Source organism: Gallus gallus, chromosome 13 (genome assembly GCF_016699485.2).
Source record: "Gallus gallus isolate bGalGal1 chromosome 13, bGalGal1.mat.broiler.GRCg7b, whole genome shotgun sequence".
NCBI classification, from domain to species: Eukaryota; Metazoa; Chordata; class Aves; order Galliformes; family Phasianidae; genus Gallus; species Gallus gallus.
The window spans coordinates 17,603,008-17,629,670 of NC_052544.1; the positions used below are offsets into that span (position 1 = coordinate 17,603,008).

At 53.8% G+C, this 26,663-nt stretch overlaps 1 protein-coding gene across 3 annotated transcripts in view; it reads right to left on the reverse strand.

Annotated features, from left to right (window-relative positions):
- Positions 1 to 708: 708 nt before the first annotated feature.
- The window catches only part of DPYSL3 (dihydropyrimidinase like 3), a 30,544-nt gene continuing 4,589 nt past the window's right edge, over positions 709 to 26,663 (reverse strand). The window contains exons 1-14 of one of the 3 annotated variants that reach the window (NM_204493.2): positions 21,734 to 21,868; positions 15,722 to 15,810; positions 13,409 to 13,593; positions 11,393 to 11,557; positions 11,037 to 11,098; positions 10,550 to 10,630; positions 8,952 to 9,020; positions 6,739 to 6,859; positions 5,931 to 6,087; positions 3,506 to 3,647; positions 3,089 to 3,259; positions 2,373 to 2,552; positions 1,602 to 1,764; positions 709 to 1,298 (exon numbers count right to left, since the gene is read on the reverse strand). In NM_204493.2, coding sequence (NP_989824.2) covers positions 1,210 to 1,298; positions 1,602 to 1,764; positions 2,373 to 2,552; positions 3,089 to 3,259; positions 3,506 to 3,647; positions 5,931 to 6,087; positions 6,739 to 6,859; positions 8,952 to 9,020; positions 10,550 to 10,630; positions 11,037 to 11,098; positions 11,393 to 11,557; positions 13,409 to 13,593; positions 15,722 to 15,810; positions 21,734 to 21,772 — 1,713 coding nt within the window. In that variant the 5' untranslated portion in view covers positions 21,773 to 21,868 and the 3' untranslated portion in view covers positions 709 to 1,209. Of the gene's footprint in view, positions 1,299 to 1,601; positions 1,765 to 2,372; positions 2,553 to 3,088; positions 3,260 to 3,505; positions 3,648 to 5,930; positions 6,088 to 6,738; positions 6,860 to 8,951; positions 9,021 to 10,549; positions 10,631 to 11,036; positions 11,099 to 11,392; positions 11,558 to 13,408; positions 13,594 to 15,721; positions 15,811 to 17,585; positions 21,869 to 26,663 lie in introns of those variants that run through there. The other 2 variants (XM_025154782.3, XM_015293987.4) reach the window with 2 other exon arrangements.

The window sequence follows — 26,663 nt, forward strand, 5'->3', positions numbered from 1 at the left end:
AGCAGAAGTTCACCAAACTTCCAAGTACGAGCAGCCTTCCCCACCCCAGCACAGCTATTCTGGCATGGCCCCTTTAAGGACTACTGCACAGACAACTTGTGCTTTATGAGCTACAGGCATGCAAAAATAAATATCTCAGGGTCAAATACTTAAGGACAAAAAAAAAAGTATTTATTTAGCACTGCCTACACTGACACTCAATTTTTCCTAATACGTAAAAAACAATCTAATTTTTTTGAATGCTTTGCAAGCCTGAGAAGGCAGTGACTCACAGTTGGACACCACCTGATAGAGGGAAAGCAATTAACTCACAGGTGCCCACAGCCTCAAAACCAGCCCCAGCTGGGAAGGCCTGGCCCTTGTCACCACACAGCTGACAGCTGCAGCCCACCATGGCCACAAAAGGCTGCAGCCAGAGACAGCATGGCCAAACTGAATGGAGTCTCACCAGCACCTGCTCCGAGCTGTTCTGTTAATCCTTTGCTTTTGCCCAAGAAGCAACATGGTCCCAATATCCACACTGGTCCCCCAGTGCTGCACACACCGACTCCCTTTGGCTGTACGTCTCCCGCAGCTCAAACAGCCCCGAGTTGCCCCAGGAGCCCTGCACACATCCTGCCCCTGGGACACGGCCTCTCTGCCCTGCTGTCCCCAGGGCCAGGCAGGCAACCACAGCTCAGAGAGGAATAAAGCAGCCGTGACGACAAGTTGTTTGAGGAACAGTTGCTTTTTTTTCCTTTCTTTTTTAATAAAGTGTACAAAGTCGTAAATTTCCTTACATGAGGCGCTGTGACAGCTGTTACAGAGATGATCTGGGCTCCCCCACGGGCATCATGGTGAAATGCTGCTGAGCACCAAGACAAAGGAACACAGCGCAGGCTCACACTGCACCCCCCCACCTGCCCACAAGCATTCAACACCAACAACGACCTGAACCAAGTGACCTGTCTGAGCGGCATGCATACAAAAGGAAGAGGAAAAACACAACCCACCCAACCCACAACAACAACAACAGAATTTTAAGGCTATGCGTAAAATAAAATGAAGCAACATCTTTAAAGCTAGGTAGCAAGTAGCGTTTGTGAAACGTAAGGCTTGAGGCTTACTGATTCTTCAGAACAGGTTTATTTGCTTTTCCTTCTTAAACACCAATGTACCATTTTTCTTCCTTTGCCTGCACAGGGATCGCTCCCCTCTCCGTGTGGGGGTTTAGCTGAGGGAGGTTATGTTGGAGCGGCCTCCCGGCGGTGCCACAATGCGCTTGCTGGCAGAGCGAATGCCTTCATCAATCTGGGTACCTGGAGAGGGCAACAAAGCACCAAGGGAAGGGAAAGTGATGCTGAGAGGATTTCCTCCATAGGACTCGGCCGCCAGGAAGGCTGGGGTCTTGCTGAAAGGCTCTGGGCCACTGATGGCAACCTCTCTGCCTCTGACTGAGGCAGGACCCCAAGGAAAGCAGTGGCCATTCCAGGAGCAGGCAGTCCTCTACGTGCAGACCCACACAGCACAAGCAGAGTCCAGTGCTGTGCTATGGCTGCAGCCTGGCCCGCCCCCAGCCCCAGGGCACCGTGCAGTGCCAGCCCACCCAGTGCCATGCTTACCTGACAGGCTGAACCCTGACTGGTGGAGGTTCCTGACAGGGGGTGTCTGCCGCGTGGGAGACCCCCGGGTGGATCCCGCAGGGGTGCCGCCCTTGGGGGTGGCAGTCAGGTCAAACACAGGTCCATCATACATGCCCCGGGGCACAGCATGCATCTCTGCCATCTGTTACCAGAGAGGAATGGCACAGTGACACTGTGATGCTCCTGCGACTCCCGTGAGCCCACCAACGCTGCCAGCATCCTGGTGCACGGATCCCAGCCTCCCCGGTCCCACTGCAGAGGCCACTCACACTGCCAGCCCCGTGCTCACCTGTCCTGCATGCCCGAGACCTCCCTGCAGTGTGGAGGTGCCTCAGCCCCACCTGCACAACAGCCTCCCAACGCATGCTGAGGGACTATGCAACAGGCAACCCTTGACATGGGTCTACTTTGTGCAAATGGGGAGAAGGCCCTCTTTGCTCAGTCTCCTTGTTTTTAACTTAACTTTTCCCTTCAGGTTCCTGCTGCAACAGGAAGGCAACAAGGGAGCAGTTGGATCTGCAGCACCCACTGCTGACTCAGCCCCATGTCTTGCCCCCATGGTAGCACACCCCCAGCACAGAGGTCACAGCTCTGCCAAGCCCTTAACAATCCCCAGTAGGTTCAACACACACAGGTTTACAGCACTGTTTCCAACTGATCAGATACACGAGAGGGAGAACAATCAGCTAGCTGAGAAAGGGGCTATTTGGATTAACGCAGCTCTTTCTGCTGGCATTCCCACCTCCTTACCTTTCTCCTGGCTTTGATCCGCTTGTAGACATAGTCAGGGAAAGGGCTGCAGGGCAGGAAGCGCCCAGTCCCCTGGGTCACGTGCAGGTTGCCGTCCTCCAGCATGATCTTTCCCTGGCATATGACAACCAGTGGGGCCCCACGCAGCTCCATCCCTTCAAAGATGTTGTACTCAGCTGCCTGCAGCAACCAGGGGTGACGGTCAGGAGAAACATGAGCACTGTCTGCCTATTGAGGGCTGCTCAGTCCCCACACCTTGCTAACAAAGCCTCCAGGGCAGGGAGAGCACACCTGTAATGGCCTTGCTGCCTCAGAGGCCTCCTGCCCTTCACCAGTCCATCACACCATGAACCCCCCTCAGCTCCCGTGTGAACTGTGTAGGAGCTGGGTGCAGAAACAGAGGGAAGCAGGCTGAGAAGCATGAATAAAGCATGCTGACAAAACTGGGAAAAATCTGGACTCAGAAGAGTAACCCAGATGAGGAGAAAAGCCCAGTGTAGGCCTGGCACAGGGGGAGAGCAAGGCAGCTGGGTGAGAAAGGTGCTGCAAGCAGAGCCCAGGGCTCAAAGGCATCCTAACCCGCAGTCACAGCTGCACTGCCCGGAGCTGGAACTTGGTGCCTGCACCTACCAGCACAGCAGCACCGAGCTCCATGCAGCAAGATCACTGTGTGTAGCACTTCCCACACCCATTCCCGGCACGAGCAGAGGACTTACAGACTGGTGGGTTTTTGCTGTGACAATCTTCACTGCATCAGGATCCCAAATGACCAGATCACTGTCTGAGCCCACAGCTATTCTCCCTTTCCGTGGGTACAAGTTGAAGATTTTTGCAGCATTAGTGCTCGTCACTGCCACAAACTGGTTTTCATCCATCTTTCCTGTAGCCTGCTCAGACACAAAGAGAACAAAGCACTCTTTTGGGGAAGGGGAGAGGAAGAGCCCAGGTCAGGCATTAGACAGACCAAAAGCTGGAGCTATGCTCGCAAATCGTGGCCCTGTGGCAGCTGTTTCTGCTCCAGCTTGTTTCAGCTCACAAAGCCAGAAAGGAGACGTGCCACTGGGCACTCAGCCCTGCTGGGGCAAGGACACGGTGCTGCCCGTCAAGCCTGTCCGCTCCCTGCTGGCTCTTACCACTGCTTTGTCCCAGATGACAGACATCCGTTCCTCGATGCCATTGGTCCCCTCTGGGATCGCCGTGAAGTTGTCTTTTCCAATTGCTTTCTGCGCAGTGCTGAACGTGCAGTGGGCACTTCCCGACACCTGCAGGTCACCACTGGCGTGGTGGTAATAAGAGCATCCTGAGCCATTTCATAGTCAGACAGTAGAGACATGAGGGACTAGGAAGTCCTCTGCATGTGGGCAGCCCCCACCCAGCTCTCTATTACTCTGCACTCCTTTTCTGTGATTCTTCAGCCTGCAGACCCCCACCAACAGCCCCTATAGTGGCTGAGTCCCCTGGGCAACGGTGGCAGGAGAGCTCGGCCACACCACACTGCCTGCCTGGGTCACAGCCAGCACCCTGTGCACAGCAAACACAGTTCGGAGTGGAGGATATGTCCTGGAGAGCACAGCAGCCTCTGTGCCAAGCCAGAAGGTGTACTTCCCTAACAGACTATAACTCACATCAAGCTAGAGGGACAAAACATCCCAGTGTGAGTTAGACAAATTATTTCTGGCAGCCTGCTGGGTCTGCATGGGAGAACAGCCCTTCTGCCATGCAAGGAGGAAGGAGTCCTGCTCAGCCGAGGACTGTCCCCACTGAGACTGCCCCCTGCATCCTGGCAGCCCTGGCTCCCTCCAGGACAAGCTCACTGTGACCTTGCCCAGGGTCCTCTGTGTGGAGAGGGCCACTGTTAGGATGGAATCCATCCACTGATCCAGCAGTGTCAGCAAAGGGCAGGAATGGGCAGAGCCAACAGCTGCCAGGAGGACAGGACAAGGAGCTCAAAACCAGCTGTGTCTGAGGGGAGCTGGGGACAAAGCTGCTGCCAGGTGGAAGGGAGCAGGGGCCGGGCTGGCTCCTGGAGCAGCTGGGAGGGAAGGGCCTGCAAGTGCTGGACTCCTGGACCCAAACCTCTGACGGCACAGATGCAGCAGCTCTGCACAGGGCCACGAATCAGTCCTAATCCACTGGTAATCTCCATCTTCCTCTGATAATTTCTGCCATATGTCTGACTGACTGCAGAGCCAGAGATCCAGCCTGATGACAAAACATGCTTCCTAATCTCCACCAGCTTTGTCCTGGTGAAAGAAAACAAACCGCTCAGCTCAGCTGAAGCCCTGCAGCTGCTTCTCCTGCCAAAGCCTCAAGAAAACAACTAGGAAAGGCAATGGGACAGAACTGTGCTGACTGCAGTGCTCAGAGGTGCTCCTGCCTCTCCTCTGAGGTCTGGGGTAAATTTGCTATTGAAGTAGCAGGAAAACATCAGAAATCAAGTTCAGGAGTCGGGCTCACATTTGGCTGCCAGTCACTAAGACTTGCATCTACCTCGTATGTTCAGATTAAGCAGAAGCACATGTTGCTCACTGCCCACAGCAAAATCCCAGGCGAGGTGCACATTCAGACCCTAAATGCATGGGCACCACTCCTGCCAGCAAAAGCAACTCCACACACATCCAGCACTGCCGCTCACTGGGACACAACCCCAGCTTATCCCTCTGCTGTCACACCTATTTCTGACCTGGCATCCCATGCTCATCTCAGAGATGTTTCCAACATTACCTCAAAGGTCGTTTCCATTTACAGCCCCCAGCCAGCCCTGCCCAGCTAGCACAGAGCAGCACCACACACAGTGTTCAGCTGCAAACACAGAGCAGTGGGGCTTGCAGCTCACACATGGGCACAGCCAGCAAGCAGGCACTGCATCCCTGGCTGTGGTGCATGCCTTTCCAGTGAGGGGATGGAGGACAGCTCTGAGGGAAAGGTCACCTCAAATTGCTGAAGTGCTTCTATTGTTTGCTCTCCGCTTTCAACAGATCCCTTCCCCCACCCCCTACCTTTAGGGTGAAAAATCATCTACTATTCCTGCCAGACGTGCACAAGCTATCCCTAAGAGCCTCATACTTCTTGCAGACTGTTCTACTGTTCACCTGTGGACAAAAAGCCAGAATGGTGTTTGGCAGGTGGGTCCCCACCAGCTATGCCACTTGTGCCCCAGACCTCCTCATGCACAGCCACATCCCAAGCCCCCGCTTCTGCTCTTGCTGCAATCACACGGCTTCTTCAGCTTAGTCAGTGCTGTCACTGACAATTCTGTGCTGTCTGACCCTCGTTTCTTTCCCTTCTTCAGGGCATTTAAAGCAGTTTGTGACCACGTGCCACAGTATTTTTCTCATTACTGGCGCTATGCCTTCAGTGCCTCCCTTAGCAGCCATTTCATCAGGCAGCTCATTAAATCCCTGGGGTGAAGTGGTTCACATTGGAATAGTGTCTAGGCCAACTGAATACTCCCTGGCCTCTTCTCAGGCTACTCCAGGCCAGAGGCACTGCCTCCCACTTGCAATCACTGGCAGAGCCACCAGACCAGGCACAGCATGCCTGGCTGCTACTGCTCACCTGGCCAGGAGGGAGTTAATGTAGTCAGGGGTCGTGGGGTCTGGGCTTAGTGGGGGTGAGACCACGAATGCCGCAGCCTTGGCCCAGTTCTTGCTCCAGTAGTGTGTTCCATCAGTCCCCAGGCTGGCTGTGATGGGTTCACCAAACACCACGTTGCCTGGAAAAATGAGCAGAGAGGACACAGGTTTGGTGACTACAGCAGTCTGATCCTTGTGTGTCTGTTGTGGCCTCTAGAGCAGACAGGAGGGACTGCTGGGCCCACAGCACATCCAGAGACCTCTCTGCTATCACAGGCACTCTACCAGTCCTTCAGCTTCAGTCACAGAGCCCGATGGTGGTGCAGACCTGGAGGGCACGTGGTGCTGGGAGACATAACCTCAGACTCTCAGAGGCTGATAATGTGTTCCCCTGCCAATGGCTGTAACCAAGGCTGGGCCACTGGGAAGCAAGGCCTCAGAGCCTGTCAGAGGAAAGCTCTTCACGAGCCCTGGTGTGGCAGCTGTGGGCAGGGGCACAGCTCACTGCATCCAGGTGGGATGTGCCCACAGCAGCACTGCTGCAGGGCCAGCACTGTCAGAGAGGCTGGGGATGTACCCAGCAGCTTCAACCACCTGCATATGGATGGTATGAGCTTCCCCACAGAAAGCCCTTCACAGAAAGCTTTGCAAATCAGCTAAAACCTCAACCTCCCCTAGAAGAAGGGGTAGCTCTGGGCTGCTCAAAGAAGGGGTCTGAGCTCAACAGTGAGGGCAACACCAAACCCAGGACTCCAATGGCAACAGTGTGGATGCACAAAGCATCAGCTCACCCTTTTTCCTGGCTTGTGAGATGAGGTCCGCAGCACTTCTGCTCATCACTTTAGTCACATAGAGGGGGCAGTTGGTCTGGCTGGCAATGATGATGGCTCGGAAGACAGCTTCTGCTTCCAGCTGGAAGAGAGAACAGTCTGGCTGCAGAGGAGTGCAGCAGGTGAGGAGGGCTCACTGCTGACTGTTCTCCTTCTGGTACCTGGGGAGGTTCCAGGGCCCAGCCTGCAGGCCAGAGCCAAGCAGTACTCTGCAGGGCTGCAGCATGGAGCTGGGCTGCCACTTGTTCCTCTGCCTGGCTCCAGGTCTGTCAGCAGCCAGAGGAGCTCAGGGCCAGCTGCCCACACCTGGCAGCACGGCTGCAGCCAGCACAGGCAGACACAGCTCTGCCTCTCTAAGCATTTGGTTTAATCGGACATTGCCCTGCTGATGCCTGGGGTGCTGCAGACTGTGCCTTGGTGGGCTGCTGGGGCCCAGCTGTCCCATGAGCCAGCTGCTGGGTGTCCCAGCCAGCCTGCCGCTGGAGCAGGGCACGTTTCCACCATGGGGTTATCTTGGAACTATGACATCAGCCCTCGTTCAGCCTGAGCTCAGCCCCAGACGTTCTCTAAGTGTTAGCTCTGCAGCTTGGCTTCAACCTTCAGCCTGAGACGGTTCAAAACAGAAGCCTTAAAAAGACAACGTACCAACCAGCTGGGAAGGCAGGCACTGTGCCATTGCTGCCTGCAGCTGGCAGCTGCTCAGTGCTCCCAGCAGAGGAGTGCACCTCACACACTTCTGTGAGCTTGTCTGTGGCACCATCCATCAGCACAGTGAAAACAGTTTTCTTCTTCTGTTGAAGAACTCTTTTGAGAACATACCAGCACACTTACAGACTTGAGTGGGCTTTAACACATGGATGGGGGCAAACAGCCATCACTGAATACCCTTCAAAATTGATCCAGTCTTGAGCAGTACCATCCGGCACTACTGAATCCCGGGCACCACCTGCTAAAAGAGCATGTCTTTAACGCCCACAGAGGTCCTTCCAGGACACAGCAGATCCTTGGACCCTGGGTCACCGTCCCAGTGCCTTGCCAACCACCTGCAAGCCTTCAGGAGGGAAGCACATCACTTGCACACCACTGAATGTTTTCCCAGGTTGAAGGTATGCTGGAAGCTTTAATGGCATTTCAGGATCAAACACTCAATAATGCTTTATTGGCTTTGGAGAAGAAGAACTGCAGTGCTGTCTTATGATAACAGGACAGATCTCAAATTCTGGCACAGTACCCTGTAGTTGCAGGTTAGCTTGCCAGCTAGTGGCAACAGGTCTAAGGCCATAAAAAACCTAAGTGTACATTTACACACAGTGGAACCATGACCTACTGTTTTTTACACTGAGTCTTTTCTCTTTATTGTCTCATGCTTCAAAGGCAGTAAGCATTGCATTACACTAGGCTCTGTCATTACCAGTTACAATACAGTCAACTTCTTGTACTGTTAATTTAAGCCAATTGATTTTATTTCTCCAGACCCCGAAATATATATCTGTCACTGTGTTCCCCACTCGGTTCTGCTGTTGTTTTCTTCTTTCATTTGCCATAGAAAGTTAAAAGCATCTCTCAGCAGGGAGCTATCTCAAGAAAACCTATCTAAAATTAGACACAACTCAGATTAACAGACCAAACAGAAAAATACCCCGTAAGCTAAAATTAGAAATAATCTAATTAGTGTCTTCACAATGACTTGTAACCAGGAAATTCCCCCTTTCCTCCCCTCCCACTCCTTCCACCAATGGTTTTGTCTGTCTGACTTTGAAACCCACATTAGGCCCTAAGCAGAGATTAGGCAGGAAGAGGCTGGAATCTGTCTGCGCTCAGACACACGAACACTGACCTTTCAGAGGGACTAAAACTTGCCTTTCTATTCTCCTCGGGCCTCTTACACTCTAGAATCCCATAGAAAATGAACGCTGCCAAACCTGCCCTGAGTGCTGCTACAGCTGTACAGAATTTTTTGTTGATTACTTCATCTCTGAACAACTCAGACGCCTTCATTTCTGCTAGGAGACTCCAGCTAGGTGGAAAAACACTGGTCACAAAAGAGCATCTCACTCTTTCTTGAGCTGATAATGAACCAGGCAGTATCATACTTATACACATGTTTAGCCCTGCTGCAGTACGCCCTACTACAGCTCATGGGAAAAGCTCTTCTGTGCACTACTCTGTCTTACCTCCTCGGGTCTGCTCAGCACGTGGCCCTCTGGGCCGGTGATTCCCATCTCCAACATCCTGGCCTGTTCCTAGGACACAAGAAGGACAAAAGGATGTTATCAGGCTCTGAACCTGCCCCCCCCCCAGATCAGCAGACCCCTCCCGATGGCCAAACAGAGCTGTCACCACACTCTGTATTTACCACAGGCAGATAAACAAGCTTTGTTTTCATCCAGTAGTATGTAAAGGGTCTCTCTTTGAACCTCACAGAAGCTAGTATGAAAACATGAGAAATTCACCCAGATGAGAAGTGTTAATCTTCTCCTGACAGGAGTTAAAAGTGGCCATCAGTGGTGACAACACACCAGGCAAAAAGAAGCAAACAGCCTCAGGACAGCCCTGTGGTACCAAGGAGCCATCCCCGTGCTGACATGAGGTCCCCACAGCTGCAGCCCCCCCAGCTGCTTCCTCTACCAGACCCCCCCAGCGCCCTGGCTCCCCTCCCCAGCAACAAAGAGCTCAAAGACAGAAACCACTCCAACCTCCCAGCAGGACGCAGACAAGGGCACCAAACCAGAGAGCAGCTCAGCTGGTTCTCAGCACTGTGGCACCTGCAGAGCAGCGCTCTGGCACGCACTGCCACGTGGGGCTGATACCCAGCACTCACCAACCCATAGCCCTGGGAGAGGAAAACAGTGGCGGTCTCCAAAGAGCAGCCAGCAGAAGGGAGCAATGGCAAGGGAACAGCAGTGACAGGCTGCTGCTGACAGCTCTGACACTCAGACAGGGCACACCGGTCCCAGAGCTCTCCCACTGCTCTGGGATAGGGCAAATCAGCAGCTGGGATGAGACGTCTCCTTACCAGGACTGTGGGTTCAGACCTCACTCACACCACTGACAAAAGCCCTGCAGTAATAACTTCCCCGCTATCTGGGGGTCCTTTAAAATCCTGATTTCCTGGAAAGTTCTGCCCATTCCACGTTTCTTTTAATTTTAGAAAGAAAAAGAGCAGTTGGGATCTGCTTTCTTTCATCTGTCAGCCTGTCTTTCTAATCCTGCAGGTAAACCATCTACCCAACAAAACTTTGGCCAGTGTGGGTTTTTGCTGTTGTTTTTCTGCTTTAATGTCACAAATATTTTCACTGATTTTGTTTCAAAAAAATAATAATAATTTGGCAGTATCTGATACCCCTTTAAATGATCTGAGTTTTTCTTATCTCTAGATGACAATGCTTTCTGTCACAACAGAATCACATACTTCCAACATTTGTCCTCCTGATTCCTTGGGTCATCTGCCGTGTTTCTCTGAAACGGATTTTTACCTACTATTGTTCCTCAGAAACAACACACAGAAATACCACTATGCAGCTCTCCTATGCTGAAGTGCAGATCAGTGTCCTGAAGGACAACGCTGAAGGGTCTCACAAACTCGTTACTGCAGCTCCCACCAGTCACTTCACAGCAGAAAATCTCAGTAAATTTGATATTGCTGCTGAGCAGCAAAGAGATCACCTTGCAAAAGATGCCCACACAGCTTTAGTGTCCTGTTACAAACACCCCACATCCAATCAGCCCAGGATAGATTTCCAGGCCCTGCACACCTGAGGAGACGTGTTACCTGTGCAATTATATCCCCATTTTCAGCATGAACTTGAGCTATGGCACCCAGCTCTCCCAGGCAGCTGAATATCTCATAGAGCTGAAAGAGACAAGAAGAGGTCACCACACAGACAGACACGCTGCCCTGGCTCGCACACAACCATAAGTCTCCCACACTGCACCCCCAGGAGAGCTGTGCAGGAACAGGGGCAGGCAGGACCCAGTATCAGCTGCACAGAGAGTGTCCTCTCCAGCCCACCCCTCTGCCTGCCACCCTCTAACAGGGAGCCTGGCCACTGAGAAGCACCTCAGGGCTTGTGGTCGAGCAGTGAGGGGCTGCCCGAGGGTCACACTTCTCAAGGCAGCAGGGATGAGCAGCGAGCAGCATGCAAGCCCCTGCAAAGTGCCTCATCTCGGGCTGCAGAGCTGTGACTACACAGCACTGCTGCTGGCTTTCCAGCTAGCACTGCAATCACACACAACCAAAGCCATAAAAGAGCTCCTACCTCAGTGTTTGACATCTGGTACAAGTCCTTGTAGGCCATGTAAACCATGAATGAATTGACTCCTAGGGGAAGAGCAGAGAGGAAATTGAAAGAGAGTGAGCCAACAGTTTCCACTCCCCAGACACACGGGAAGCACTGAGACGTGGGGAATGGGCACAGGGTGGGCTGGCAGGAGAATCTCTGCTTCAGCTGGCAGTCCTGCCGCTCACCCACAGAATGCCAACTCCCAGCTCAAGGCCAAGCAGGATCCCATCGTGCTCAGCAGCCAGAGGAGCAGGGACAGCGCATCCACCACGTTCCCCTCTCTGCCAGGCCCCCCACACCCAGCCACGGGCAAGGAAGAAAGGGCAGCAAACCTTTCTCCTGGACCATGGCATGCAGCTCCTGCCGGACGCGCTGGCTCCAGCGGGGGATGTCCACGTGCAGCGCGTAGTCACAGCAGGCCTTCCCATCTGCCCACTCCCGCCACCTCTCGAATGCCTCCACCAGACTGGACTCGGGGTCTGGCACCACGTGGTCCACTGCAGGGGATGACAGGGGGTCATGAACAAAGGCTCCTCTGGCCAGATGTCCCGATGTGCACCCCTCCACACCCCTGCATGCCACAAGGCATCTCCGCCACCCCACACTTGTCTCCCCAGCTGCTTCCCGACAGCCCTCATCATCTCCATGACTTCCATCATCCCCTTCAAGTGCAGTTACTGGGGGGAAATGCACACAGCTTTTACCTAACAGCCTCTGGCAAAGGACCAGGGGCTTTTACAGGCTTTTGCTGGGAAATGAGCTGAGAGCTTCAGGGCCTCGTTCCTCCTCACCCCCACTTCCACCTCATTAACACAGTCTCCTCCCACACTGCAACACTAATGCACCTATTACTGCCTACCACACCAACTCAAGCCCTGCCACTCCATGACTTTTTTGGCCCAAGGGGGAAGGAGAACTGGCAGGGAGATGGCAAGAAGTCCAGACCTTTACTGGAAGCATCAACAATTGCATCCCACATATCCCATCTCCTGCATCCCATGAAAACCTGCAGTGCACACAGCTGTGGCCATTGCACAGCAGTAGAACCTGGATCTGAAAGAACTGCATGCTCGTGGTGCTTTCCACAGAAGGATCTCAGAATCTCCTCTCCTTTTTCATTAGCACTGTTTATTTCTGAGCAGCGCAGGATGCCAGGACATTGCTCTGTTTCTCTGCTCAGCGTCATCTGAGCATCACACTGCCCTATTTTTATTTAACCAGGCAGAAAAAAATAAGTGTTCATTTTTTTTTGTTCCTTTTTGAGGTTCCTGGGGGCACCAGCAGCTGCAGATGTTGGAGCACTGCAGAACACAGGATCTGAAGATGTGCAAAGGGCCCTGTGTGCATTTTCTTTCCCAGCACTAACAGTCCCACAAATTCATCCTGCTCTTCAGTCTGCATTAACAGACATCACAGAAAAGATGAGCACATCGCCATGGATCTTTAAAACAAAGAAGACTGCGAAAAACAAGCAGGAAAAGAAATAACTGGGCAACATTCCAAAAGTGAAAGAAAAACAAAAAATCCTTAAGACTGAGGAGTTTCACTTGGATTGGGGTTTTACTGCAAATGCCTTCCCCAGCTCAGAATAAGAGCATGTCCAAAATGCACTGCAAAGAAGTGCTTGACTGGGGACATGGGTGGGAATAAAGAGAGCTGGCTCACATTCGCACAGCTATCCTGATATACGCCCCCTTTACCCCTAGGGGCTGCACTCTGGTTAAGTTTGCCTCTCACTGCTCTGCCTCCCCAGGAGAGCTCAGTGCCACACTCTGTGGTAGCAAAAGCTAGAGCTGCACACTTGGCTGCACTTTCTGTTCCAATCTCTTTTCCATTAGAGATGCCAGCAAGGCAGGGAGAAATGTGGGCTGGCCTGGCAAGGACAACAAGCATCCTCGACTGAGTCTCTGTAAAACCATCGATGCCAAGATGGCTCTCTGGTCTCTGCCACTTCGCCTGCATGTTTCTGAGCTCCCAGAGGGACTTCCCTTCCCAGTCCTCTCCCCTATTTTCTCAAGCATCAGATGTGTTAATGTTCCCAATTGTCTCTTCCAGAGGGTAATGATGACAGTGTTGATCATCTTTCTCCTTTCTCCAGAACTGCACCTAAATCTTCCCTGTCAGTTGTCATCTCTGTCCATCTTTGCTGCCCTACATAGGAACTCCAGCACAGCCCTCTTTGTACACCCTCTGAACAAAAGAAATATATCTTCAGAAGTCATGGAAGTCAATATCAAACAGATCCCACACAGAGCTATAGAACCGAATGCAGCAGTGCTTTATCTACACTCAAAAGCACACGAGCCTGCTGGGTGCTGTCACACATGGGACCTGCCTGCTGCACTCACTGATCATTGTAGTCCCACCAGCCAGGGCTGCTTTCGTCCCTTGGAAGAAATCATCCACTGCTGTCATCCCCTTGTATGGCATCTGCAGGTGAGTGTGGACGTCAATTCCTCCAGGGATCACCATCTTCCCATTGGCTTCTATGGTTTTGACCCCTCCAGGGACAATGAGGTTGTCTCCAATCTGCCTAATGAGACCACATAGAGACGGTGAGCCACACACAGAGGAAAACCAGATACCACATAATGGATCAACATGTCAGCTGGGAATGCCCTGCTCCATCCCGGGAGCCAGAGGTGAGACCACCTCACTGAGCAGCCGACTGTGAGGTTGTCCGGCCTGCCCAAAATTGCAGTGTGCATAGTCCTGGGAGGGCTGCCATCTGTCTGCCTGCTTTAGCAGTGTCTGTTGTGACACCAGCTGTCTGGGGCAGCACCGGCTCAGGGTGGCCAGGAGCATGGTCTGATGAACACTCAGATCTCTGCACTGTTTGGTGAGAAGCTGCCCAGGTCACCTCACGCCCCACCGACCAGGAGCCAGGCACCTGCAAGCATTCCCAGAGCAGCAGTCCCACCAACTCAGCTGGGACAAGTGCTCCCCAAGCCTCGGCAGCAGCCCTCCCTCCAGTAAGCTGCACCCCTAATCTCTCCTCACCCCCGTCCTTCTGCCCACCTTAAGTAAGGCTCAAGTCTGAGGCTTACTTACAGAGAAAGATGATTTCCCACCGTAATGCCACAGCTGCTAGGCCAGCTCAGGGCTCGGCAGGGTCTGGCAATGCTGCTCCGAGCACAAAACCCTGTGGGCAAAGGACAGACCCTCTCCGCAGGACCTTCCTTCCCACCTGCTGCCCTCGCTCTCCCCAGAGGATGCTACCAGCAGGCCCATGCAGTAGTAAAGGCAAGACCCCAGGTACACCAAAACATCTGAAAAGAACAACCTTAAAACTCCACTGTACATCTACTCAGAGCTCAAAGTGCTCATACTGAAAGCCCTCAGGAGGACAACTGATCTGCTCCCCAGACACACGAGTTCTTCTGCAGGCCAGGGCACCTGAATGCAGGGACTCCCTTCGCTCAGCCCCCCCCCACCCCCTCAATCCCTTTATCTGTCCATATGTAGCACTCAGCCTTCAAATCTCTTCTTTCAGAAATCCTATTTTCATCAAGCCTTCCTCAGTCTTCCCTGATAAATCATGATAAAAGAAACACTGGTTTTACTGGAAGACTTCTGATTTCCTTGGCACGCTGGGGAGGTAATTGAGCAGCAAATTCCACTTTTGCATTTAATTCAACATATCCACTTTACAGTTTTTTCTTTGGAATCCCACAAGTTCTGCAGACAGAACTGCTTGCTCCAGTGTCCTCACGGAAATACACCAGCAGCTCTTCCCACCGCTTTTTAAGCTGAATCCCTCCCCAGAAGATTTAAGCTGCTCACTCTATTTTTAACAGAATTCATTTGTTAGAGTGTTTCAATTCCAAGGCAATGGAATTCCGCAGCCTCCGTGCTGCTGACGAGGCCAAGGGATTTGCCCAGGAATACCCAGAAAATCAGTTCCACTGCAGGACCTGAAGCTGACTCTGGGCCATGCTCAGGTATGTGCAGCAGTCAATGAAGACTGCTCTCTTCCTTGGGCTAAAAACAGCCTCACAAAAATACAGTCCCACTTCCTGAAAATTATTTATCCACCGCTGGATTTTTAAAATATTGCTGTTTTCCTCTCAGCACAGAGCAAGCAATGGCTTTTCAAGTCCCTCTGCTGCAAATTGCCCCGGTTCTTTCAGTTCACCCAGTTTGGAGCTGGTCCCCATGTAAAATTTGCTAATTTTGAACTGCAGCTTTTAGACAGCAGTTATCACTGTACCTCTGTAACCAGTGAAGAAGCCGGAGGGGCCCACAGGTTTGCCTGCAGTTCCTGAAAACCTCAGGGAGGCAGATAACCTGCAGCACAGCACTCCTCATTAGTGCTAACGAATGGGATCTTGGGTGGGGTCACTCATGCTAACACTGGTGACACTGGGGAACACAGGAGGCAAAGACAAGCCTTGCTCCTGATGCAATTAGATACAGCTTTGTCATACAGTGGACACTGAGCCACAAGGTCACCAGTCCAGCTGCAATTCAGTCACTGGAGTCACTACGTAAACATGTCCACATACAGGTGGAGAGGTGAGCCTCCAACCAAAATGAGCTGCGAGGTTTCAACAGCTGGCAAGCAGGATGCAGACCGCATCCACGAAAAGCCAATAACCATCCAACCTGGAGCTAATTTAAGGGGAGACAGAAATAACACACTGTGGAAGTCCCACACTTACTTTATGAGACCATCTTCCATGTAAATGTCAGCATAGAATGACTGATCATCGTTGACTATCCTCCCCCCTTTAATCAGGAGACGGTCACTCTGTGAAGAGAAAAACACAGCAGAAGTCAGCAGCAGGCAACACACGTTTCTCAGCTGCCAATGGAGTGCTTCTCCCGGGTGTTGTCCTACTGCAGCACACAGCCCACTGCAACAGCAGATACTTCAGGAAGTTTGCATCTGCAATGACCTTTGGAAAACAGAACAAGCACAGGGACTGAACGGCACCCGGACCAGAAATGCTCTTATGTTCCTTCCTGGATTCACACTTCTGGACGTGGGCAACTGAGAGAACAGACACCGTGCTGCAGGGCACACTCTATCCTGAGGAACATGAGGTCCATCTTCCACCTCCCTCTGAGCGCTGGCTGCACGTGGTACCGGGGTAACACCCTGACCTCATACCTGGGTGCCACGTGTTCAGGTGACATTATCTGCTTTTGCTGTTCCAGAGGATATGCAGACTTCTTGACTGCTTAAAACACATCCAGCGCCGTTCCCAGCTTTCAACCATCCCTTACTTTCCCCTTTGCTCCTGCAGGTGCCTGCAGCCTCAGTTTCAGGGTGTGAACCCCCTCCTCTCCCCACCACCACCACAGCGCAAGCCCAGACCCAGCTGCTGACAGCCTCCGCAGAGTTCACGTGCACGCGCATCTTGAGGAGCTTGCACAGTTAATTCCTCTACGGGAGCTGGGCTTGCTGCTCTGCATCTGCTCCCCCCGGGGGATTTCTGGAAATATCACTCTTGCACGGCCATTCACAGCACCAGAATCCCCTCACACCCCGCAGCGCACAGCCGCCAAAGAGCAAAGGCAAAGGCTGGTGCGCATTGCAAGGCAGTCTCACTTGTGAGCGGTTCAGACAAAGGAACTGGGTGTGGAAGGCAGCACACAGCACGGTGCGCTCAGCCGCTGCAGCTCAGCCTCACTGGGCTCTCCCTGGCAGCACTGACAGCCTCAAGCAGCCTAAGGCTCCACAGCCAAGATAAGGTTACCGGCAGCACTGGACCGGGACCCTCAGCCCGCTGCAGCCCAGGGCTGGAGCCGTGCCTGACCCCTCACACCCGCAGTCCCCTCCGAGCAGCCCCAGCTCAGCTCTCCTCTCTCCTGACTGCAGGTGGAACACGGAGGTCTAGCAGAGGTTTGCATGGAGCTAACCAGCAGGTTGTTGCTACACACGGAGTTGCTACCTTGACTGGTGGCATCAAGGTCGCAGGCACCCCTCACTCCCATCTGTCTCTGCTGCAGCCCAGCCAGGCACGCTGGCCAGGAGCACCAGGTCTGGGCCCACCCAGCTGCACACCTCAGGGGATGCCCAGGCCTGGGGCCATGGACCTCAGACACAGACACTGCTGCTAATGGACCACTGATTCTCTTCCTCCACAGCACAGGGCACCTGTCCTCCCTTCTGCTTCTGTACAAATGTCATCTCACTAACAATACTGCAATTTCAAGTTCAGAAAACACTAAAAGAATGAAGCGGGACCACAGACATATCCTCATAGCCTGTCAGACACGAGGGAAAACAGCTGAGCTGCGGCTCCTAGGGATGCAAAGGACCGGTGTTTAAGTATCACTATGAGAAAGGCAGATAGCAACTACCATGCAGCAGTATCAGGCACAGACTGTAAATCAGGGCTATGATCAGAAACACAACACTCCAGTTAACTCTATGCACGGTTTCTCCTTTTCCCCCATATGCCATGGCAGACCCTTGTTCGTTTTAGCTAGCCTGCTGGAAGAGAAAGAAAAGAGCCAACCTGCCTAAACCCAAAACCACAACCAGACTCCGGTATGCAACACCCACAGCCTTCGCACCTCCTGAGTTCCCCCGCTGAAGTCCATGGTGTCCATTCTTGCCAGAGTGCAGAAACATCAGCACACACCAATGCTGACTGCCTCTTATTGCTCATCAGGCCAGAGAAAGGGCACATGGTGTAGGAAGCAGAATGGAACAATTGATGAATAAACTGCTAATATGAAGTCAAAAAATACACCCACACACAAATGCAAACAGTCACTTTGTGGCAGACATGAAGGGCTGCTCAGTTAGTTGCTAAATAAATAAAGGTGCTATACTCATCACTACAGCTGCAGCACAAACATGCCTTTATTCGGGGGTCAGGCTCTGCCATGGGGCCTGCCCCATGCCTGCCCACCACAGCACCACTGCAGCAGCAGCAGCAGAGCTGTGCTGGTACCAACCCGTTAACAAGGAGGAAAAATATAACAGTAAAATAAGGAACATCCTGACAACGCCCCATCTCCAGGCTCTGCATTATTCAGGGCAGCATCCAGACATCGAGAGGCCAGGAAAGCAGAAAGGAAGAGGATGAAACAGTTTGGAGGAAATGAATCTGAATTAATAGGCAGCTTCTGCAGCACACGCATCCAGAGTGACCCCAGGTCACAATAAGCCCACTGTTCCCCCACCAGAACCCGGCTGTGCCTCTCCACACCCACCGCATCCCCCTGCCAGGCCGTGTCAGGCCGTGCCATTGGCACTGTCAGCCCCTCTCCTCCCAGCCCACCGGCAGCGCGGTGCCACGTGTGCCAGGGCCCAGCATGGCGGCAGGCAGGAGCCCGGCTCTCTGCAAGGGCCACACCTGGGAGCAGCCCATGGCCGTGAGGTGCCCCAGGGCACAGCGCCGCGGCTCCCACTGGGATCTCTGCCACCCCACACCTCCGCCCTGCTCGGCAGCTCCATCTGTGTGCTGGACACTCTGCCTGCTTGCAATTGGGATCAGTTCTAAAAAGCTTTCAAAACCATTACCCATTTCCTCGTGCCCACACTCTGCTCCTGATGCTTTTAAGCATCATCTGCCCGTTTGAGTTCCTGGAGTATCAGGAGGCCTCTTAAAATCTCCTGGTGAGATGTGCAGCAGGAAAGGGAGGCAGCTGCTTCCAGAGGGATGCTGGATCCAGCCAGGAGCATTGCTCACCTCACTAACAAAGCACAAGGGCATCATTAGGGTAGCACAGAAGCAGGTGCATGACTCTTTATCTTGAAAACGAATAGACACTAATTGCAAAGGTGTGGCATCAGCAGCTCCGTGTGTCCTTATTAAGGGACTACACAAGAGTGTTGAAAAGCCTTGGGCTGGAATGGCAGTGCCAGCAGAGCCATGATCTAACTCCTCGTTCCCCATCACCTATGGCCAGGTGTGGAACAGAACTGCCCAGTTGGTAACTGAGGCTTTTCTCCCCACACAAGACGCCAACGGGCCCTATGCAAACCTCTTTATTTCCAAGAGAGGGTGCAGACATCGCAGAGATGCCGCCTGTGGGCCGTAACGAGACGGCTGAAAGGGGGGAGCACAGCCCACACCATGAGGAGATGTGGGAACTCCAGACCACTTGGGATAGAAAAGGCTTTTGAGACCAAAGCACAAAGACCAGAATATTTTGTTCCATCCAACAGCTCCATTGATAGTTATTCTGTGAAATCATGTTAAGGCATTTCCCCTCTTTGACCCCCTACTTCTCTTTCTGCAGGGATAGGAAAACACTGTCAACAGAAGAAAATATATCAGGGTGGGGGGAGCTAATAAACACGCAGAAGGTTTGGGATGATCCTGAGCTCAGTGCCACAAGATCAGCACACATCTGGACAGTAGCACCACATCTACCGGGGTCTGATGCACTGTGTGCAACGTGAGTTGCAGTGAAGAGCTCTGGAGCTGATGAAGCAGGCACTGAGAAAGCCAAAATACTTCATTATCCTCCCCCCCTCCTCCCCATTTTTTAATCCACGCTGCCACCAACATACACGCCCAGACTTCCAAACCTCCTTTCAATGGCCACAGTCTCGCTTGTAACCACCGCCAGGTGTCGCTTTGACCAGCCTCTTCCAGTCCAGGTTGGGAGTAATTCCACACCAATTTACCCCACACAAACACATGCACCCCTCACTTTTTCCAACTGATCCATCAGACAAACACTGCTTTTCCACAGATCACTGTCAGAACTAGCTGCCAGGAAGTAAAACCACTATGATCTCTAATACCTGCAAAAAAACCAAGTCTGCCTGCTCTGGGGGCAACAGGCAGTGAAGGCACTACTCTGTAGGCTCAGCAATGCCATTCGTTTGAGACCTACAGGTGAGCTACTGCCAGCACGAGGCACTTCTACAACCTGTCAGCTGTGGAAAGGTCCCTGAGCTATCCCCCATCCTAATGGCACAACACAGCCTCTTCTAACAAGCACAGCTCAGCTGACGCTATGCGTCCTGACAGGCAGTAACAGCCCCTGAGATGGAAATACAAGGAGGAAGAACAAACAAGTGAAACCATGCCCAGGGGAGGCACAATCTGCATAAAGCAACTGCAGTGCCTTTCTTCTAGAGAAGCCACCATAGCTGAGATTTTCTTTATGCCACACTATTAAAAGAGAGAAGACCACACAGCCCGTGACTACTTCATTGCTTACCCTGCACCTCAAAGCACGTGTTCAGGACACAGTGGGCACCTGACCCAAATTTCAGGGCAGGTCCCAGGCGGCCACCACCAAGATGCATAGGTCACAGGAGAGAACTACCTGTGGTGTCAGCTCCAAAGATGCCATTCGCTCATAGCGATTCAAGCTCTGGTTGGCTGAGGAAAGGATTTAACAGAGAGAATAAAGCAACTTGTGAGGCTTTGTCCCCACTGCAGTGAAAAAAGTCCTTGCTGGATTCCAGAGGAACAGGAACCAGCCCCACATACCCACATATTTACACCTGTTGAGTGGATTGCACTTTCCTTGTGGAAAGAACCCCTGAGAATGCGGGAAATCCCACCTGCAACAGCAGAGTTCTGGTCACTGTGGTGTGGGATACAGAAAAGCCAAGATTTGTCAAAAGGCAATGTTGCTTTATTAGAGCAATTGGGTGGAGAATCTGCACTGAAAAAAAAAAAATTCTCTTTATGAAGGCTGTACTTTGGGAGCAATTTGTTCGCACCTGTGCAGTAAAAAGAATAACGAACCTCTGCCCTGTCTTTCGTTTTTCTTCAAGTGGCCAAAGCCGTCCTCAGGAGGAAAAACGGGCAATACGAAGTCGGCAGAAAGCCACCAACAAAAGATGAAAGCCCCCCTCGCTTCCCAGAAAGAAATCCCAATACGGCTCCTCTAGGGAGGGCTGGGGGGAAAGCGGCTGCACCCCACGGAGGAAGGCATGAGATGGACCAGAGAAATCAGCACGGAGAGGCACCACTGCGACTTCGGTGCAGCTGGACTGCCTGCAGCTTCAAAGGAAACATGTCAGCCGCCTTTCTTCTCGCTGGGTGGTGGCACAAACGCACTGCGTTCTAATAGGTGCGGTCCCTTGCTCCGCTGCACTAGCAACGGGGACCGCTGCACCTGACGCGGCGAGAAAGGAGATGGGCTCAGAATCCGCACTACCTATGAGCACAGAGAGCATCTCGCAGACCACGGATGCAAACGCACTACCCGGGCTGCGGCCCCGCCCGGCGGCTCTCCGCTCGCCCACCCCACCTGCGCTCCGGCCGCGCGCTGCTGGGGACAATGGGAAACGGCGCAGAGGCTCCGCGCTCACGGCCCGGTGGGCGCTGCCGCTGCCAGGCGGGAGGGACCCCGCCGCGCTGCCCACGGGGAGCGGCCGCCCGCAGTGCCCGCGCCCGGCCGGCACCTCCCGCGTCCGCATCCCCGCTCGGAACGCGACGGCTGCGCCCGGACCGCGATTCGACGGGAGGACGAGAAGCAGCTCCCGGGCTGCTGCCGGGCCGGACCCGCGGGCGCTGCCCGAGGAGCGGTCATCGGCACCGTCCGCCGCGGAGGCTCCGCCGGGGCTGTGCTCGGCACGGCTCTGCCTGGCGCGGACACCTGCGCGGGTGGCGGCTCTTTGTCTGCGCGCCGCCTCCCCGGCCCTCGGCGAGGGGCTCTCCCTTCCCCGCATCACCCCCGCCGCTCGCGTCCCCGGCCGCACAAAGGGACGACGGCACCGGCGGCGCCGACGCGCTCAGCCCCACCGTGATACGCGGGATGTTCTTCTTGCCCTGGTAGGACATGGCGCCGCGCTGCCCGCCGCCGTGCGCTGCCCTCCGCTCGGCTCCGCACAAAGGCAGCGCCGCGCCGCGCCCACCGTGCCCGCCGCCACCGGGGACGGGAGCCCGGCCCGCCCCGCCCCGCCCCGCGCCGCCCGCAGCGCCGCCAGGGGGCGCCCCCGCACCGGCACCGCTCACCGGGCACCCACCGGGCTCGCCGCGCACCGCCCGTCTGGAGCCGCGCTCCCGCACCGGGCTCCGCACGCCCGACGCGGCTCGGCCGGCACCGGGCAGCGCGCCGGGCTCAGCCCGGCCCCCCTCCTGGGGAAGTCCCGAGGTTCGGGTCGCTGAGGTTGGGCAGCGCGGCCGCTCTGCTCAATGCTAACTCTGTGCCCGGGTCCTGCCTGCAGAGGCGGCAACCAACAAAACTGGCCACGAATGGGGCTCCTTCCGAGCTAAACGCTGCCTTTGTAATAATAATAATAATAAAGAGATTTCTAAAAAATAGTCTCCTTGGTACAAATGGGGCACCAAAAATCACCTTATCTGTTTTCTTCAAAAGCTCAAGAACCAAAAACATTAAAACAAAAACAACAATCCCCTACAATACATCACACACACCACCTGGTGCTCTGTAAACACCGCCGGTGCTGGCAGCGCTGCCGACCTCTGCGTTCCAAAAACGGCCATCATCCTGAGGCTCTTACAAAGTCACACTGGATGCGTATTTCTTCCAAATCTGACAAACATTCACCTGCTTAAAGTGAGTCAGCAGCTTCTCCACAACCTACCACCACTACCAGCACCTCCAGGGTATCTGCAACGTTCCCTGGGCTGCCTGGCTCAGTGGGCCCACTGCTGGCCACTCCATGCCCCTGCCAGAGCAGCCCAGGGAGCACCGAGAGGGCTGAAAGCCTCCCCCCTCTCCTTCCCTACTGCACTCATCTACTGTGGGAGTCTGCAGGTGCCAGAAGGGGAGTCAGAGAGGGGCTGGGCTGGAGTCCCGGTGACCCAGGAGAGAGCAGGGAAGGGACGTGGCACCATTCCTGCTATGGCGCTGCAACGCTCCAAGAATTGGTGATGGATTTTGGTGAGATAAGACTGGCTGGGCCTGCAGTACAAGGACACCCAATCCTTCTCACCAAACCTCTTGAAACTCCACACACCTATTTTGCAGAAAGCTGAAGAGCCATCCCCACACCGCGTGGTTCCCTGTGACGTGCTGTGCTGTCAGTGACCAAGAGCAGCAGTTCATCAGTCACTGGCAGACAGATGAGACACAGACGCACACCGCAGCCTTCAGCACTCAGGCAGTTTCAGCCCCGGGATGTTGGCCAACCACAGTGACCTCACAGCCCTCCCCCCAGGAGATGTGCTTTCCTCCTGGTTGCTGTGTGACACCCGCATAACTACACGGCCAAACACACCTCAGCTGGCCCCAAACATTCCACATGGAAAAAGATTTCTTTTTTGTAGGGACTTTTTCAGGTGCACTCAGAGAAGTGTTACTCTCATGCTTCAAAGTGTTCCCAACAAGAAGCACAGCCCATTGTGATAAGGTACTTCAAAGCAGCAATACCCTTACAGCTCATAACTTCCCCAGCACAGCTGCAGGGAGAGACAACTGCAGTTAGATATTAATGTGCCACCGAGGTGGGTGAAAGGAGCACGGCGAGGAACAACAGCGGTGTGAGCAGAGCAATGGCCATACACTGATGCAAGGACTTGGAAACAAAACAGACTCAGTCTGACTGCGGCCTGTCGGTGCTCAGCCGCCAGGCTCAAAGAGTGTCCATGAAGACAGGAAGCTGCTGATCCAACCCTTGGGCAAGGGATGAAAATAGGTTCACGAGGCCTACATGTCTGTGGTCAGTGGAGCTCTTCCATACAGGCACAGAGGTTTGGTGAATGTAACCACTCATGGAGTGAATCAGGGCTCCAGCATCACAGCGTTCAGCAGGCATGTCAGGACAGCCCATCCCCACGCACACCATCTCCTTCCTCCTGTATTTGTTCTTTACATAAAACCACCCCTTCTTTTCTCTTAACAGTCAAGTTCTCAGATTCTGAACTACCTTGGGGTACCTCTGAGCACACCTGGCCACCTCTAGGGGGGATTCGGCTCCCAGCCATGAGTGCTCCCCCGTTTGATGACCATGCTGTCAGTGCTGCTGGTTCCAGCCTTCCCAAACTCTGATGCTCAACTTTACAGCCACAGGAAAGTGAGAAAAGAGCCTGCTGGCTGAGTTACTGGAAAACACTCACTATCTATCCCCATCATGCTAGCTTGCCCATCATTCCCACCATTCACATCATTTCCCGGAGGCAACATGGAACTCTGCAGCCTTTCCAACTCCTTCTCAGGAGCAGATAGATAGGAATGGGACAGAATCTGAAACTCAGCTGCTCGCCCTGGACACACGAGGTCTGCCAGGAGGCAGCAGAAGAGCCCCCATGCTGTACAAGGCATGTGGGGACCATGACACATTTTTTTCCACAGTGGAGCAACTCAGCTTAATTTTCTCCTGGCTGGAATACACATTGGGTTTTTGGCAATGGAAAAAAGGAGAGAAATTAAGCAATGTTATGGCCGGAGACAAGCTACATTTCCAGGTCAGGAGCTGATGTTTTCAAGGAACTATCATGTTAAAACCACCAGGTATTACTGCCACTGCACCCCAGCTGGATCACCACATGATTGCAATCACCTGTCCAAACAGACGTTAAGCTCTGTAGTCCTGTCGAGGATGTGTAATTTCAGGACTGTCTTTTTCCTCCTCCTTTAGACTGAGGTTACCAGTGGTGCCATTCACAAAACCAACAACTCCACGCCTGTTGGAGATGATGCTTTGCAGAACGCAATCATGGTTCTGGAAAAGCAGAAGGTCTGGAAGGGTCTGCCCCGATCATCAGAACACAGCGACTCCAGCACGCCCCTGGCACACACCAAGACACTGTCCCTGTTAAAACATTGGCTGCGGGCACCCAGAGGTTTGTGGACTACCCTGCGCCCTTCACAGGAGGAAATTAAGAACAGCCCTGACGCCATTTGGCTTCAGCCAACTGGACAAGACTTCTGAACCTCCAGCTGAGCTGAAGTACAGCAGGGCCAGGAACAGAGAGAAGAAGGGAAATTAATACAAAAGCACCTTGAATTTCTATTAGATACGGACAAAACTGCATCTCCAAAATATTTAATGATGGCAGAATCTAACTGCTGTCTTCAAAAGTTGCAAATGCATGAACTTACTCATGTGACTGCGGAAAATGAGTGGGGAATCCCCCAGGAGCCCTATCACCCTGTTAGCCAGCCTGCTGTCAGCTGCCGGCTCTGACACTCGCTAACACAATGGGATGTCACTGCTTTCACAAACGTCCCCCAAGACCCCTCCAGCCCCAACAGGCCTGCCAGGCCTCTGAGAGATGAACAGACCCCAGACTGCAGGACACAGACCCAGCCCTGCATCAGAGCAGCAGGACCACATACCCCTGAGCAAGCAGCATGCAGGGAAGGCATCAAGGGAGGGGAAAATTATTTCTTCTCTTTGACAGAAACAAATGAGGTTGAAATTAAACATGTCAAATGGAATATACCCCTATCTGTACATGAGTGACTGATGCCTTATAGCCAGCTACAACGCAATTACAGCCTGAACCTGCAGAGCAACCAGCCGAGTGACTCAGCAAGTGCCCTCCCTTTGGTGGTGCACTCGGGGTGAGGGCAGGGCCGGGACAAGCCAGCAGCCCCGGGCTGGCCCAGCAGCTGTGCACTTAGGCACGGTCCCCACCACCCTGCCCAGCGCCACCGCCAGCAGCGCCTCGCTTCAGAAACACACAGCAACGAGGAGAGCACAGCAGAGTGGCATGCACGCCCTGGCTTCATGGCGGATCACAAATGTAACAGCTTTGACACAGCTGTGGCCCCCCAGGGCTTAGCGGCCAGAGCTGCCCCCATCTCCCCTCCCACACCTTCACACAGGGCGAGCTGCTGGGACCCAGCGAGGCAAAAAGGAACGGGACGGAAGCACAGGAGCAAGCAGGTGGCACCAGGTTTGCAGACACGAGTGCACATGGCAGTAACACCTGCCTGTAAATGGCCTAGAGGGACACAAGTGCTTGAAACTTGACTGCAGAAGTTCATTCCGGACAAAACCAGCAATACATCAAAGAATTCAGTATACAGCCACGTTTGCAGGAAGACAACGTGGGTCGCCCAGACTGAGATTCGATTCCCGGCCAGAAGAATTGCTCTTCTCCCTGCCGGCTCCCTGACTGCAGGGAGGCCCGGTGAGCTGCCGCTGGATGTCACCAGAGAGCGGGGCCATCCCCTCGGGGCTCCGCTCCCCCCGTAGGCTGCAACCCGCGGGCCCCTCCTGCAGCTCGGAGAGCACCGCGCCGCACCGCGCCCGACAGCCCCCACCCCGCAGCCGCCCACGTGCGACGCGTTTCATTTGGCGCTGAGCCGGGATGCGGATAGCAACAGGGGGCAGCGGGTGGTGGCCCGGGTTGCAGGTCACCATCAAAGCCCGGGGCAGAGCAGGGCACAGAAGGGAGGCCCAGGTGCTCCGCTCAGCCTCGCTCCTGCTCCCCCTCAGCTGAACGGGAAGATCCACCACTGACTCCAAACCCGCCTGCTGTAAAATGGCATTTGGCCGTTCCCCCAGCGGAGCTATGGGAGCTCTGGATGAGCCCACAGCCCGAGTCAGCCCGGCAGAGCCAGCCAAAGCTCTGCTGTATTTTCCAGCTCCTCTGCCTCGTCTCCAGGAAGAATGCCGGCATGTTTGATTTTTGTTTCTTCCTCCTGTTTCCTCCGGTCATCGTAGCAACTGCTCGCGAGCAGAAAAAGCTGCATTCCCATCTCCCTACAGAGGTAACGAGGGAGGAGTATGCATAGGGAAGGCTTGTGCCTGAAGTG